The 13,575-nt window shown below is 43.9% G+C and overlaps 1 protein-coding gene across 4 annotated transcripts in view; it reads left to right on the plus strand.

Annotated features, from left to right (window-relative positions):
* MCC (MCC regulator of WNT signaling pathway) overlaps positions 1 to 13,575 on the plus strand; it is a 207,861-nt gene that overhangs the window by 32,524 nt on the left and 161,762 nt on the right. For 2 of the 4 annotated variants that reach the window (XR_014172954.1, XM_081930451.1), the window contains exon 3: positions 6,080 to 6,291. Coding sequence is in view for 3 of the 4 variants with exons in the window: in XM_081930451.1 (XP_081786577.1) it covers positions 6,080 to 6,291 (212 nt within the window). In the remaining variant the exon portion in view is untranslated. Of the gene's footprint in view, positions 1 to 4,809; positions 4,838 to 5,109; positions 5,211 to 6,079; positions 6,292 to 13,575 lie in introns of those variants that run through there. The other 2 variants (XM_081930449.1, XM_081930450.1) reach the window with 2 other exon arrangements.

Consider the following 13,575-nt stretch of genomic DNA (forward strand, 5'->3'; position numbering starts at 1 on the left):
GGAATTCTCCGAATTCTCCTGATTTGTGATTCATGGTTTTCTCTAGCGATTCAATCATGTGTTAAGCCTATTCTTTACATGAGTATCTCAAAGTCTAGCAGCACAGTGCATACTTTGCTTTTTTAGCAGTGGATTTTACTGGTGTATAGTTGAGAACTATAAGCATTATATGAGGAGAAGTCACCATTATGCATGGAGTTAATACAAATTCTGGCATTTAACTCCTGCCTTGGCTCAGTGCACTGCAGCTGTTCTCTGATTGTTCAGATATTGTTGTGATTAAGTGGGGATTTTGTGTATCATTTTTCTCATAGAAGATGCAGCTGTAAATCTTACAAAACAAAGGTATAGAATGAGGATTCCTTTATATTTATCTTATGGTAAAACATAAAACAATTACTGGTTTCTGGAAAATAGTTTTCTTATGTCTGCGTCCTAACTTCCCTTATCAGGTGCTTTAAGGAGCATGTATGCTCACTTAAGGTTCATAGGTCAAAACAATAAGGTCACAGTGAAATTTGCTTAATAATGATTTCACTGTGACCTTGTTTTGACAAATCATAGCAAGGTAGCTCAAAATAAAATACCAGCCTAAAAGCAGAGTTACCTTCTTAAATACTGAAAAGAAGAAATAAACCGACATAAAAGCTGTTCACCAGGCACTGATTACAAAATAATGGGAGTGCCAGATTCCCTTTAGAGGAGATGCAGATATGATAATGGAGGGCATCATTGAAAAAGTCCTGTTTTATCGGTGCAGGAATAACTGCAGCTATACCAGGGGTCAGCAAACTTCTTCAGGAGGGGGTTGGTCCACTGTCCCTCAGACCTTGTGTGTGTGGGGGGTGGACTATATATATATTTTTGGGGGGGAGAACGAATTCCTATACCCCACAAATAACTCAGAGATGCATTTTAAATAAAAGGACACATTCTACTCGTGTAAAACACGCTGATTCCCGGACCATCCGCGGGCTGGATTTAAAAGGTGATTGGGCCAGATCTGGCCCCCAGGCCTTAGTTTGCCTACCCATGGTCTAGACCAGGGGTCAGCAACCTTTTTCAGCCATGGGCTGGTCCACCATCCCTCAGACCATGTGGTGGGCCATACTATTTTTTTTGGGGGGGGGGATGAATGAATTCCTGTGCCCCACAAATAACCCAGAGATGCATTTTAAATAAAAACACACATTCTACTCATGTAAAAGCACCAGGCAGGCCCCACAAATAACCCAGAGATGCATTTTAAATAAAAGTCACATTCTACTCATGTAAAAACACACTGATTCCCAGACCGTCAGCGGGCTGCATTGAGAAGGCGATTGGGTCGCATCTGGCCCCAGGGCTTTAGGTTGCCTACGCCTGGTCTAGACTGTCTTTATCAGAAGAGGCTGTAGCTGGTGCATTAGCCTAAGCTTTTGAAAGGTGCTTTGTGCCAGTGCGATTGAGACTGCTTGGATAAAGCTGGCAGCACCCCTAAACTACCAGCCTGATAGTTTAGGGGAAGTTGAGCATGGAGGAGGTAGGTTTTATCCCTCCATATGCCTTTACAATAACCTTGGGCATCAACAACTGAAACTCATTCAGCCACCTAAATAAGACGGCGCTTTCAACAAGATTTGCAAAAAATAGTGTCCAAATCAAAGCAGCTATAAATACAGGATATATTATCCTTAAAATATTTTACAAACAGGACCCTACAGGCCTCCGAGGGCTCATGTCATTCTGAAGTTAACACATTTTTGCCTTTGAAGCAAGCTTTTCAGTGGGATTGGGAAATAGCAATTTGCCCAAGGCTATGGAATGAACTTAATGAGTATTAAAGATTGAGCAGCTAAATAAGATTATTCCGTGAGCCCCCAGGATAGATAAAATGGTTACTAAATATTTAGTAAATATTTTAGCGTGCACATAGTAACCAAAACGCAGTTATTTCCCAAGTGTACTTGTGGTTATACACAGTGCTATTTTTCTAGAAGAATAGGTGCTGGAATCCCATGAATGCGTTCCTTGTTCTTTTATAATGCCAGTGGTGACCACCTGAAAGGTGCTGGAACAGAGTTCTGGTGAGTTCCAGCTGAAAAACAACAACCCTGTTTATGCTTAAGCCAGGTTATGTCACAACTCTTTTGTGTAGAGAGCTGGCTCTGGTAATCCATGTGTGTAGAGCAAGGACTACTCGCTGTGAGATGCTGCCATTTTTACAGTAGGACATTCTTGACTTTGTGGAACATAGAACAATATTGAACCTTCTTGTTTTTGTGTTCTCTTACCCTGAAGCTAGTAAGTTTCGATAGGGTGCTTCGAAAGGAGGACATCATAATCAACGAGAAAAGAGTCGCCAAACTTGTAAAGAAATAACAATCTTTGTGCTATGGCCTGTTCGTAGATCACAAAATGTTATGAATTTATGCTAAGAAGAATGATTGGGCTTGGCATGAAATAGGATTTGGTTTTGTGTGCTTGGAACTACCCTTTGTGGTTTTCTGCTATTGATTTCTCTCTTCCTCTTTCTTTGTAGTTTACCAAGAAGTATGTTCTTCATTTCTGTAGCTGCACCATTAGTCTAAATAAATGAATTAGCTTTTCCCTTGCTCTTGTTCATCTTGACATCATACAAATCTATAACTGATCTGTTTTATCCAGTTAACCTATTTGGTTTAATTTATATATTATTTTTAAAAATTGGTTTGACCAATTGAAAATATGAACCTGATTAGTCAGGGCACCAGGTATTTTAATTTTTTGCCTCAATTCAAAAGCTAAAATACTGGCAGCTGAAAACATCTTAAAGGCACTCTTGTCTCACAAAGGTGTTAAAGTACTTGAAAAATCAATTACGTCTAGTGTGTAGCTATGCAAAATCACCTAACAGGCATCAGAAGTCCAAGTTGCTGTTTCCTACACTCAGTATAATGTTAGAATATGATAAACACACTCATCTCCTTGGGATCAATTGTCCATTACAACTGAAGATCACCTGCTATTGATTTCAGTTAAAAAGAAAAACCATAAGGAGAAAATGTGTTTGATGCCAGAGGATCGAAGTAGTGGAGAAAACAGATGTTTATAAATAGTGTTTCCTCAAGCTGATGTATGCATTTTTATTGCAGGAAAAGGCATTTTATATAGATTTGTGTCTAGATTGTTTTGAAAATAACTTTATCCTGCACTATGTCCAGCATCTTAAAATAGTCTTTGTTTTTTTTAAATGAGTCTTAGGAAGACTGAAAATAGACTTCATTGATATGGTGTGAACCAAAATGCTCATTTTAAATTTTATTTTTTTTAAAGGTGCACAATTGCTACTAATCGTTCGGCACTTCACTGTTTGGTTTCCTTTCACACTTAATCATTTTGAGCAAATTTGATCAATTTAACTGAAAATGTGATGCAGACATGACTGTGTAAACAAACATAAAACTGTTCAGCTAGATCAGTCAAACACACTCCTATAAATATCCCAGCAAAATTTATCACCATGGGTATGCTTAAGGTTACTAAGAGATGGTATGGCTATGTTAGGTTTTTAAGATGTTCAAGTTTGTATTTCAACCTACCCTGTAAAATGGAAGGTAAAGTTATACAGTATTTTGTTTTTTGAAGCTCCACCCCTCAAGGGTTATAAGCTCATTTTTTTCTTAGTGGTTTATTGTAAAGGAAGTTTCTTAACTTGCATGTTGTGTTAAATACATACTTTGGTGTTATGTGTTTTTTTTAAAATAAAAGAAAATAAAATCACATTTCTGGGTAGAAACAAAAAAATTTCCTTCCAGTAGCACCTTAAAGACCAACTAAGTTAGTTCTTGGTATGAGGTTTCGTGTGCATGCACACTTCTTCAGATACACTGAAACAGAAGTTACCAGACCCTTCTATATAGTGAGAAGGTGGGGAGGGGTATTACTCAGAAGGGTGGTAGGAATGGGTACACCATTTCTGGGTAGAGTTAGGACTTGGGAACTCAGGCTTTCACAGTTTTGTCTCCCCTTCTCAATCCAGCTGTTACTTGTGTCAGGAAGGAAGCTGCTGTGAGGGAGGCTGACATTTAGGGTAGGTGGAAGTTGTGGCGTTGGAGTGAAGGGTGCTGGCAGATAACCAGGAAATAAAATTAAGATAATAGAATTGTAGAGTTGGAAGGGACCTTGAGGATCATCTTCTAGCCCAACCTCCTGCAATGCAGGAACATGCAGCTGTCCCATGTGGGGATTGATCCTGCACTCTTGGCGTTATCAGCACTATGTTCTCTAACCAACCGAGCTATCCACTGGGGAACACCATGAAAAAGTTAAAAAATGAGGATGGGCAATATTCTCTTGAGGGTGTGGAGAAACGGGTTACTTTACCCTACATGGGATTGTTAAGAATTCCCTTCTTCCCTAAGGAACACACTAAGAGGTATTTCACTAGTTTGATATGAATTGCGACCAACACTTCAATATACTGTCGTAATTTCTGTGGTTAGCTTTAGCATTTCTGGGGCGTTTCATACTTTTCTGAGCTGATTATGCTGTTACAGTATAGTAGTGATGGTGGCGATTGTTTCTGCTTGGGAGCTCAGTATGTTGAATGTGTACTCAGTAAAGCTTTATTAATATGTGCACATAATTGTTCAATAAAACAGTTTCTCTGCTGCTGCTTCAAGAGCTTATGGCCTACTTATCCTTACATTTTAATCTAATAAGCTCACTGTCTCAGCAGAACATTTTTATCCAGTCTGTTTTCAACAGAATATGTTCTGTTCTATTAGCTGTAGAAGTATTAAGGTAACAGGGTAGTTGTTTTGAGGCCCAGTAATCAAATCTCTGAATATGAGGAAGTGTTGAATGGTGACAAGAGGTATTCTTGTTAAATATATTATTCTTATTCTTATTTATTATTTTAAATTTGTATACCGACCTATACCCGTTGATCTCAGGGAGCTTCTCAACATAAAATCACAATATGAAAAACATAAAATACATAATAAAAACTCGATAATCTCCCCTTTCACAACACATTTGAAAAGGGCAGCAGAAGTCAATCAGTCCATGGCCTGGTTTTCACCTGGTGCCTAAAGGTATATAATGAAGGTATATAGCTGAACCTCCCTGGGGAGAGAAGAAAAGGCCTGTTCTTATGTTGCCACCCTCTAGACCTCTCATGGAGGAGGCATCTGAAGAAGGGCCTCAGAAGATGATCTCAGGGTCCTTGTAGAGTCACATGGAGAGAGGTGATCCTTCAGGTATATACTTCTACTGCGGCTTGAGATCACTTATCTGGAAGTACATTCAATCAAAATTTGTGGAATTTGGATGTCATTTATTTGGGGTGTGATTTGCTTCCCTGTTGACCCTCTGCTGGACCTGAGTTAACAAAGGGGGATGCTGGTTTAGAAGTTTGTTTCCATGCACACCACCAGCATGGAATGAACTGGGTCATTATAAGGCTCCTCAAGTCCATCTGGGGTCTGTAGTCAGACCACACAAAGGAGAGAAGGCTGAAGTGAGCAGGCAGGTAAAAAAACAAAACAAAACAAAAACCCTGCTCTGGTGATTGGTGCAGGTCGTTAAAAACATGCAAAGGGGTCTGTTCTGAAGTGTAATGGTATCTGTTGCACAAAGGCTGAAGAAGAATAGAAGATTCATATGGTGTAGCGTTGGTCTTCTTAGAAGAGTCATTGGTGCTGGAATGCCTTTGTGACCAAAGGGTGGAATTATTATTAATAGACTATCAGTCATGAGCACGGGGCATTACAAATTAACAGCAAGAAGACAGGCCCCTGGGAAAAAAAGAGCAAAGGAAACTTAAAATATAATATTCAGCCCATAAGTTTATGGTGGAAGTGAAATTAAGCAGGGGAAAACCATGTATTCAGATTACTTATATGTATTTAATTTCAGTAGGGGCCGAGGACCAGGGCCTTGTCTCAATAACTCCATGAAAAATATGAGGCTTGGGAAGAGATTGGAAGGAAGGAAGGTGTTATCATGAAGGTTGCCTCAAGATCTCAACTTCTGTGATCACCAAAGTGGAGAAGATGTGGAATTGGACTGTTCACTTCCTTCTAATAAACTAGCCTTCCTCTCCCCTTTTTCCTAGGTACCCTCTCGGGAGCTAGAGAAAGTTGGGAATATGATTCTGGAGCTAGAGACCTTCAGAGCCCTGACTTGCACAGTCGTTCAGCTCTGCAGAAGTTCTTGGACTATGGAGGCAATGCCATGAATCAACAAGTTGCAATGCAGAGACTTCTTACACAAGCTTCCAATTTTAGTAATTCAGTTGGAGGAAGTTACCTGGAACTTGCCAACACTGTGAGTACACTTTTAGTTCACTGAAAAGTCTTGATTTTTGTGTTTTCCCCTCCCCCCAACTCAGATAGTAATTAATACTTTAAATCATAGTCCATAGGAAAACACCAGGTGGCTGTTTTCATCTGAGAGAACATCATTAAATTTTTATTTTTGTAAATAATCAGTCCCCAGCACTTGCTTTGTTGTTGAGAATTGGTATTCAAAAACATCTTGTTTCCATAACTAACTTGGTTGTGCTTCTATGATTTATTCAAATTTGACTACTAAAAAAACTAGCATGTAAAATCCGTTTAGAAATTTAAATTAGCCGGGTGCAAGTTAAGTCTTTGTGCCAGAATAGCACAGAAGGAAAAATCAGTCTATTATTTATTGGTTTTGTTCTTGTTTTCTTGAAACTGCATTCTGAAAATTCCTTGGGGTACAAACATGATACACTCTCACTACAGAGAAGACTCATATGCATTCTCAATTCTGTTTAAGGAAAGCCTAAGAGGAGGAGTTGTTGTTACCAACTGAGCAGGTTGAGCTTTTGGAATCTTGCTCCTCAGTTTGTACAGACTGTAAAAATGAAAGAATGAATGTGCATTCCTTGCCAGGCAATGGATTGGAAAGTAATGGTATATGGAAAAGAGTGAGTTAAGCAACACTATGAAAGCATTGCCAAAAGGGGAGCTGCTGCTTTTTTGATGAAGGTTTGTTGTGAAGCCAAACTTCCACAGCTGGTTTTAGATGACCAGGGCTTGGCGAGGGAGTTGCTATTGCCACAACTCTAGGTGTGCTACGTCCTTCCATGGGCTGAGAGGAAGCCAACCCTACATGCCCATTGTGCTCCTACCTGGTGTTTAGCTACTATGGACTGGGGGAAGCTGCCATATCCCTTGGTGCGGTGTGCTTTATTGTGGAAATTTGGAAGTAGTGTGCTTTAGGCTACAGACTTGGTTTTTGAGATAGATTAATCTAGTAGTACCTAGAGGGATGATTTCATGTACACCAGGGATGGCTAATCTATCGTCTTTAAGACATTGCTGAGCTACACCACCCAACATTCCTGACCACTTGATATGCTAGCTGAGGCTGGGAATCCTACAACATGTTAGCCACTCCTGATTTACACCAACTCCTCTCCACCTCCTCTGTGCTAGTCTGATATATATTATGATCCCTCTAACGTTTGGATTTGTGTTTGGTTTATTTACAGCACATGTTTTTTCACAATTTTGTAGGATGCACCCATCTTTTCCCTGTCTTCCTCAAGTCCCAATACCTTAAAAATTCTCATTTGCTTGGTTGCTATTGATTCATCCATATTCAATCTTTTGTTAGTTGCATTACTTGGGAGTGGCTGTGGCAACCCAGTCACATGGGTGGCATATTGAGGATGATGATGATATTTTACTGTTTTGTTTGTTTTTTACTTAAGGAGCTTTTAGTACAGGAGTATACATTTGTCATGACCAGGTCCCATTCCATTGTCTAAACGAGGCTTAGCTAGATTGTGCCCATTGGTAACTTTCTCAAAAGGAATTTGCAATGTGATAGAGCAGGAGGATCTGTAAGAGTTTTTATGTGTGCTGGACAGAGGGCAAGCATATGAGGGAAGGAGAAGCGGTGGTCAAATGTGTATGAATTCAGGAGTGTGTGCATGTAGGGAAGGGGGTGCATGCAAGAGTCCAGATGTGCACACAGACAACAAAAGAGAGGAGGAGCACACAAGAGTCCTGCATGAGTAAAAATCTGCAGAGAAAGCGTGTCTAATTCCATATGTATACAACGTTGAGAATACAGTGGTGCCTCGCAAGACGAAATTAATTCGTTCCGCAAGTCTCTTCGTCTTGCGAGTTTTTCGTCTTGCGATGCACGGTTTTCCATAGGAATGCATTGAAAATCAATTAATGCGTTCCTATGGAAACCGCCTTCCCCCGACCTCTTCTGGCGGGCGGCATTTTAAAATCGCCCGGGACAGCGGAGGACTTCTCCGCTGTCCGGGGCGATTTAAAAGCCCCTGGGAAGGCAGGCAGGGGGGACAAAGACTTTTGCCCCCCCTGCCTTCAGAAAAGGTCCAGGACAGGCGCGGACCTCTCCGCAAGCAGCGGGAGCGCTCCTTGCGGAGAGTTGCAAGCGCGCCCAGGCTTTCCCGCCCCGCTGCCGGGCTTCGGGACATGGTTCCGATGCCAGGCGGCGGGGGGAGGCTTTCTCGCCCCGTCGCCCGGCATCGGGACGATGCCCCGATGCCGGGCGGCGGGGGGAGGCTTTCCCGCCACGCCGCCCGGCTTCGGGACATGGTTCCGATGCCAGGCGGCGGGGGGAGGCTTTCTCGCCCCGTCGCCCGGCATCGGGACGATGCCCCGAAGCCGGGCGGCGGGGGGAGGCGTTCCTGCCCGGCCGCCCGGCATCGGGACGATGCCCCGAAGCCGGGCGGCGGGGGGAGGCTTTCCCGCCCCGCCGCCCGGCTTCGGGACATGGTTCCGATGCCAGGCGGCGGGGGGAGGCTTTCCCGCCCCGCCGCCCGGCTTCGGGACATGGTTCCGATGCCGGGCGGCGGGGGAGGCTTTCTCGCCCCGTCGCCCGGCATCGGGACGATGCCCCGAAGCCGGGCGGCGGGGGAGGCTTTCCCGCCCCGCTGCCCGGCATCGGAACGATGCCCCGATGCCGGGCGGCGGGGGGAGGCTTTCCCGCCCCGCCGCCCGGCTTCAGGACATGGTTCCGATGCCGGGCGGCGGGGGGAGGCTTTCTCGCCCCGTCGCCCGGCATCGGGACGATGCCCCGATGCCGGGCGGCAGGGGGAGGCTTTCTCGCCCCGTCGCCCGGCGTTGGGACGATGCCCCGAAGCCGGGCGGCGGGGGGAGGCTTTCCCGCCCCGCCGCCCGGCATCGGGACATGGTTCCGATGCCGGGCGGCGGAGGGAGGCTTTCTCGCCCCGTCGCCCGGCATCGGGACGATGCCCCGAAGCCGGGCGGCGGGGGGAGGCGTTCCTGCCCCGCCGCCCGGCATCGGGACGATGCCCCGATGCCGGGCGGCGGGGGGAGGCTTCAAAAGCCGTCCGGGGGCTTTTAAATCGCCCCGGACAGTCCCGGGGCGATTTAAAAGCCTCCGGTTAGGCAGGCAGGGGGGGCAAAGACTTTTGCCCCCCCGCCCGCCTTGGGAAGAGGTCCCTCTTCCCAAGGCGGGCGGGGGGGCAAAAGTCTTTGCCCCCCCTGCCTGCCTTCAAAAGCCGTCCGGGATAGCGGGAAGCGCTTCCCTGCTATCCCGGACCGCTTTTAAAATGCTGGCGGTGGGGAGCAAAGCCTTTCGCCCCCGCCGGCCTTCCTGGACCTCTTCTGAAGTCCGGAGGGGGGAAAAAGGCTTTGCTCCCCACCGCCAGCATTTAAAAAAAGGTCCCCGAGATTTCCCTATGGGCTTTCGTCTTGCGATGCAAGCCCATAGGGAAAATCGTCTAGCGAAGCGTCGCAAAACCCGAAAAACCCTTTCGTCTTGCGGGTTTTTCGTCTTGCGAGGCATTCGTCTTGCGGGGCACCACTGTATGTGACTGAGCAAGAGAGTTTGTGCAGATGTAAGAGGGAGAGAATGCACATGAAATTATGCACCTGAAGGTATGAGAGAAAAGAAAGTTAGCAGGGGTATGTGCATATGTGAGTGAGAAAGTGTCTGAGGGTGTGTTTGTGAGTGCATGCACACATGCTTGTATCTGAGTGAGTGTGTGACGGCAAGAGAGTGTTGGCATACATCTGCTGGATGAAGAGAGGCCAGGTGAAGAAGAATGTGTATATGTAGACATAACAGGTGGGCGAAGCCGCAAAGAGTCCCACAAGAAAGTGTGCTGCATTCAATTGTATGAATGAGAAACAAGAGTGCCTGTGTGCAAATTTGTCCCGACTTTTGATGGACTGTATCGCTATTGCTGGTGTTTATTTTAGTTGGCTGCTTGTAAGTATCTGCCTTGTTCATGGTCCTTGTAGGATGTATCTCAATTTGTTTTAAAGGGTAAGAGCCCATGGAATTGCATATGCAGCGAAGAGTGGATAGGAAATGTTTCAAATAAATAAATGTGCTTGCCATTGAGACATTTTTCTGTAGGACTTCTTACGGATGCTAAAGTGTGTGCTTTACGTGCATGAAAAGGCAGCTGCTCACTCGTGAATTTTTGTAAGGGAGGAGGGATGTGTGTGTACACACACACACACACGTGTGTGAGAGAGATGTGCATGTGTGAGAGGAAGCGTATGTGGACCTGCCTTTGAAATGAAGTTTCCCTTTATGTAAACAAACAAAACTAGATGCTGCAGGGAGTTAGAGAGGCAAAAGGTCTGAAGTGGGGAGCCTTTTCTACTTGTGCAGTTCGGACCCTGACTATGCCATTCTTTCCCAGAACCACGTATCCACTGGCCACACGACATCTTCTAATGCAGAATGAGCTCGGAGAGCGGGGCACATGTATCTCTCTCTTTCCTTCCAGTTTGATTTCTGCATCAGCAGGCAGAATTCACACCTCATGGGCCCCCAAGACTTTAGTTTCCAATCCTTCTTCACATGCTAGCATAGCTACCGAGGTTCAGTGATCTGACCAGATCTCCATAAATTTTATAATCCAAGCCACAAGTGTCTTATTTAATGTGAGCTGTAGTCAAACATTTGGAGACTCACATTTTTGTTTGTTTTTTCGGTGTTTACACATTTCTTCTCTTTTGAAACTAAAGGTTCTTGATGTAAAACAAGCTTTAAAATACAGCAACTAAATAATTATGAAATATGATGCCACGGCGTAGTATGGAACTCAGAATTAAAAGAGGGCTAAAATGGATTAACAGGATCAAAACAGAATTAAAACTCCAGAAACGAGGTTCTCACATAATGATAAAAAAAAGACTTAGTAGCCATGCACCAGAACCAGTGGGGTTGAGGGTAGGGGTCACCCAGAGGTGGTGTCTGGGGGAAGGTGACACTAAAGCTGTGAAGGACCTTAAAGATCTAAATGAGCAAAATTAGGCTTGGGAACCGCCTACAACAGCCATATTTTCTCTTCCTACGCTATCATTTGGGAACATGTTTTTGCAGATGGTAGTTAACCCCTGAGCAAAGCTAGCTTTTCCAGGAGTGCCCTTCCCATCTTTATTCTCAGACTGCTGCCATCCCAGCACTATTGAGAAATGGAAATTCATATTGCCTGCAAATTCCTAATACAGTGGTACCTCGGGTTACATACGCTTCAGGTTGCAGACTCCGCTAACCCAGAAATAGTACCTCGGGTTAAGAACTTTGCTTCAGGATGAGAACAGAAATCGGGCTCTGGCGGCGCAACAGCAGCAGGAGGCCCCATTAGGTAAAGTGGTGCTTCAGGTTAAGAACGGACCTCCGGAACGAATTAAATACTTAACCCAAGGTACCACTGTTTTCAGTGGTGCCAAGGTGGGGCCTCTTTTCCAGTTAACTGTGTTTTCTCTTTGTCACATTGAAACTCCAATGTCTACTATTTATAACCAGTCTAACTTGGATTGTGATTGATTACTTCAGCTTATACAAGTAGCTTTTATCCGCACTAAAAACAGAAATCAAGACTTATCACTGGGGGTTAAATTTATTTCAAGCTGCAATGCAAATTGATTTTGGATGGCTGCCCAAAAGAACATTAATGGTCTCCTCACACTGAAATAATGGGTTACCATTTGTCTATTTAAGGCATACGCAGTGCCCTGAACTGAAAACCAAACACTGTAGATGTGGATCAGATATTGCTTATATGTAACTAGCAACAAGAAAAACCTTACCAGGCCCCACAATGTTTTACTAGCCTGCCTGCCTGCCTTCACATAGTGTGTTCCTGTATGTGATAAGACAGCTTTGTATGTGCGTTTGTGTGTGAGTGAAATCTGGCAAGCTTGAATCAGTGAGACCTGAGTTTGAATCCCTGATTAGTCGTAAATGCTGACTTTGTACCAGTCACATCTCATACCGTTGCCTACCTTTCAAGATTTTTGCAAGACTACATGAAATAATTTAATGTGTGCTTCTCTGATCTCCTTGAATAGGACGGAAATCGGATAGATCAAAAGCTTCTTGTCCAGTGTGTATTATTACAATATTGCAATAAAAATTGTTTCGTGATTGCAGTCAAAATATTTTTACAGGTATAAGTCATCCTGCTCTTTTGAATTACTTTCAGACCTTCCAAGGGTCCCTATTTTCCTGATTTCAAGAAGCTATCCTAGTTTCTGATTTGATCCCAAAATGTCCTGCTTTTCCTTAGGATGTGCCTATTTCCTTAGGATATGGAGGGTATGGAGTTATCTGACCCCCGAGCCGTCTGAAGGCAATCCTGAAAAGGGAGGTTTTTAAAATGTATGATGTTTTATTACATGTTTATATGTGTTGGAAGCTGCTCAGAGTGGCTGGGGCAACCCAGCAAGATTGGGGGGGGTATCAAGGCAAATCTTTAAAAATGTAGTATAAACACGGAGAACTGGGAACCACTGGCCTGTGAGCACTCCAGTTGGAGAACAGCCTTTACCAAAGGTGTCATGGGCTTTGAAGACACTCGAACTCAGGATGCAAGGGAGAAACATGCTAAGAAGAAGGCATGCTTGGCAAATCCACACCGTGATCAACTCCCGCCCGGAAACCAATGTCCCCACTGTGGAAGGATGTGTGGATCCAGAATTGGCCTCCCTAGTCACTTACGAACTCATTGTTAACACCGTGTTTATGGAAGACAATCTTACTCGGCTACGAGTGATCGTCAAAGAAGAAGAAGAAGAAATAGTAAAATTATCAATATGAAATGGGACATCCCTCTTTTCATTGTTTAATGTTGGAGGGTATGTACTTTTAATCCAGTGCTTTTATTTCTTGGTTTGATTATAGTTCATTTTCATTTCCCATTCTGTTTAGGTAAACATTCACTCAGTGTATTTCTCTGAGTGGCTGGCAGGGGGCATTCTTAGACAGTTAAGCCTCTTCCTATGTTACCTCATTAATTCCTTCTATTGTAAAGAATCAAGAAACATAGTTTGTACCTGAAGTAAGTGATTGAAATCACCACAAAGTAACAGCTGGTATTTTCAACGCCCAGCAAATGCAGGTATTTCTGGGTTTTAATAATCTTTTAAAACATACAAATATGGAATTTTATTTCATGTCCAACATGTGGCCTAATATTTCTCTAGTCATCAATTATTTCACTTTCCTATTTCCAAAAGGTGTTATTTGTTTAAATTCCCAAACTAAAAACTGGCACCAGCAGATGTCAGCCTTTAGTTGAGGGGCAAACAAATGGATCTAAGGAACATGCTC

This window comes from Podarcis melisellensis (genome assembly GCF_964234715.1).
Source record: "Podarcis melisellensis genome assembly, chromosome: 11".
Lineage (NCBI taxonomy): Eukaryota > Metazoa > Chordata > Lepidosauria > Squamata > Lacertidae > Podarcis > Podarcis melisellensis.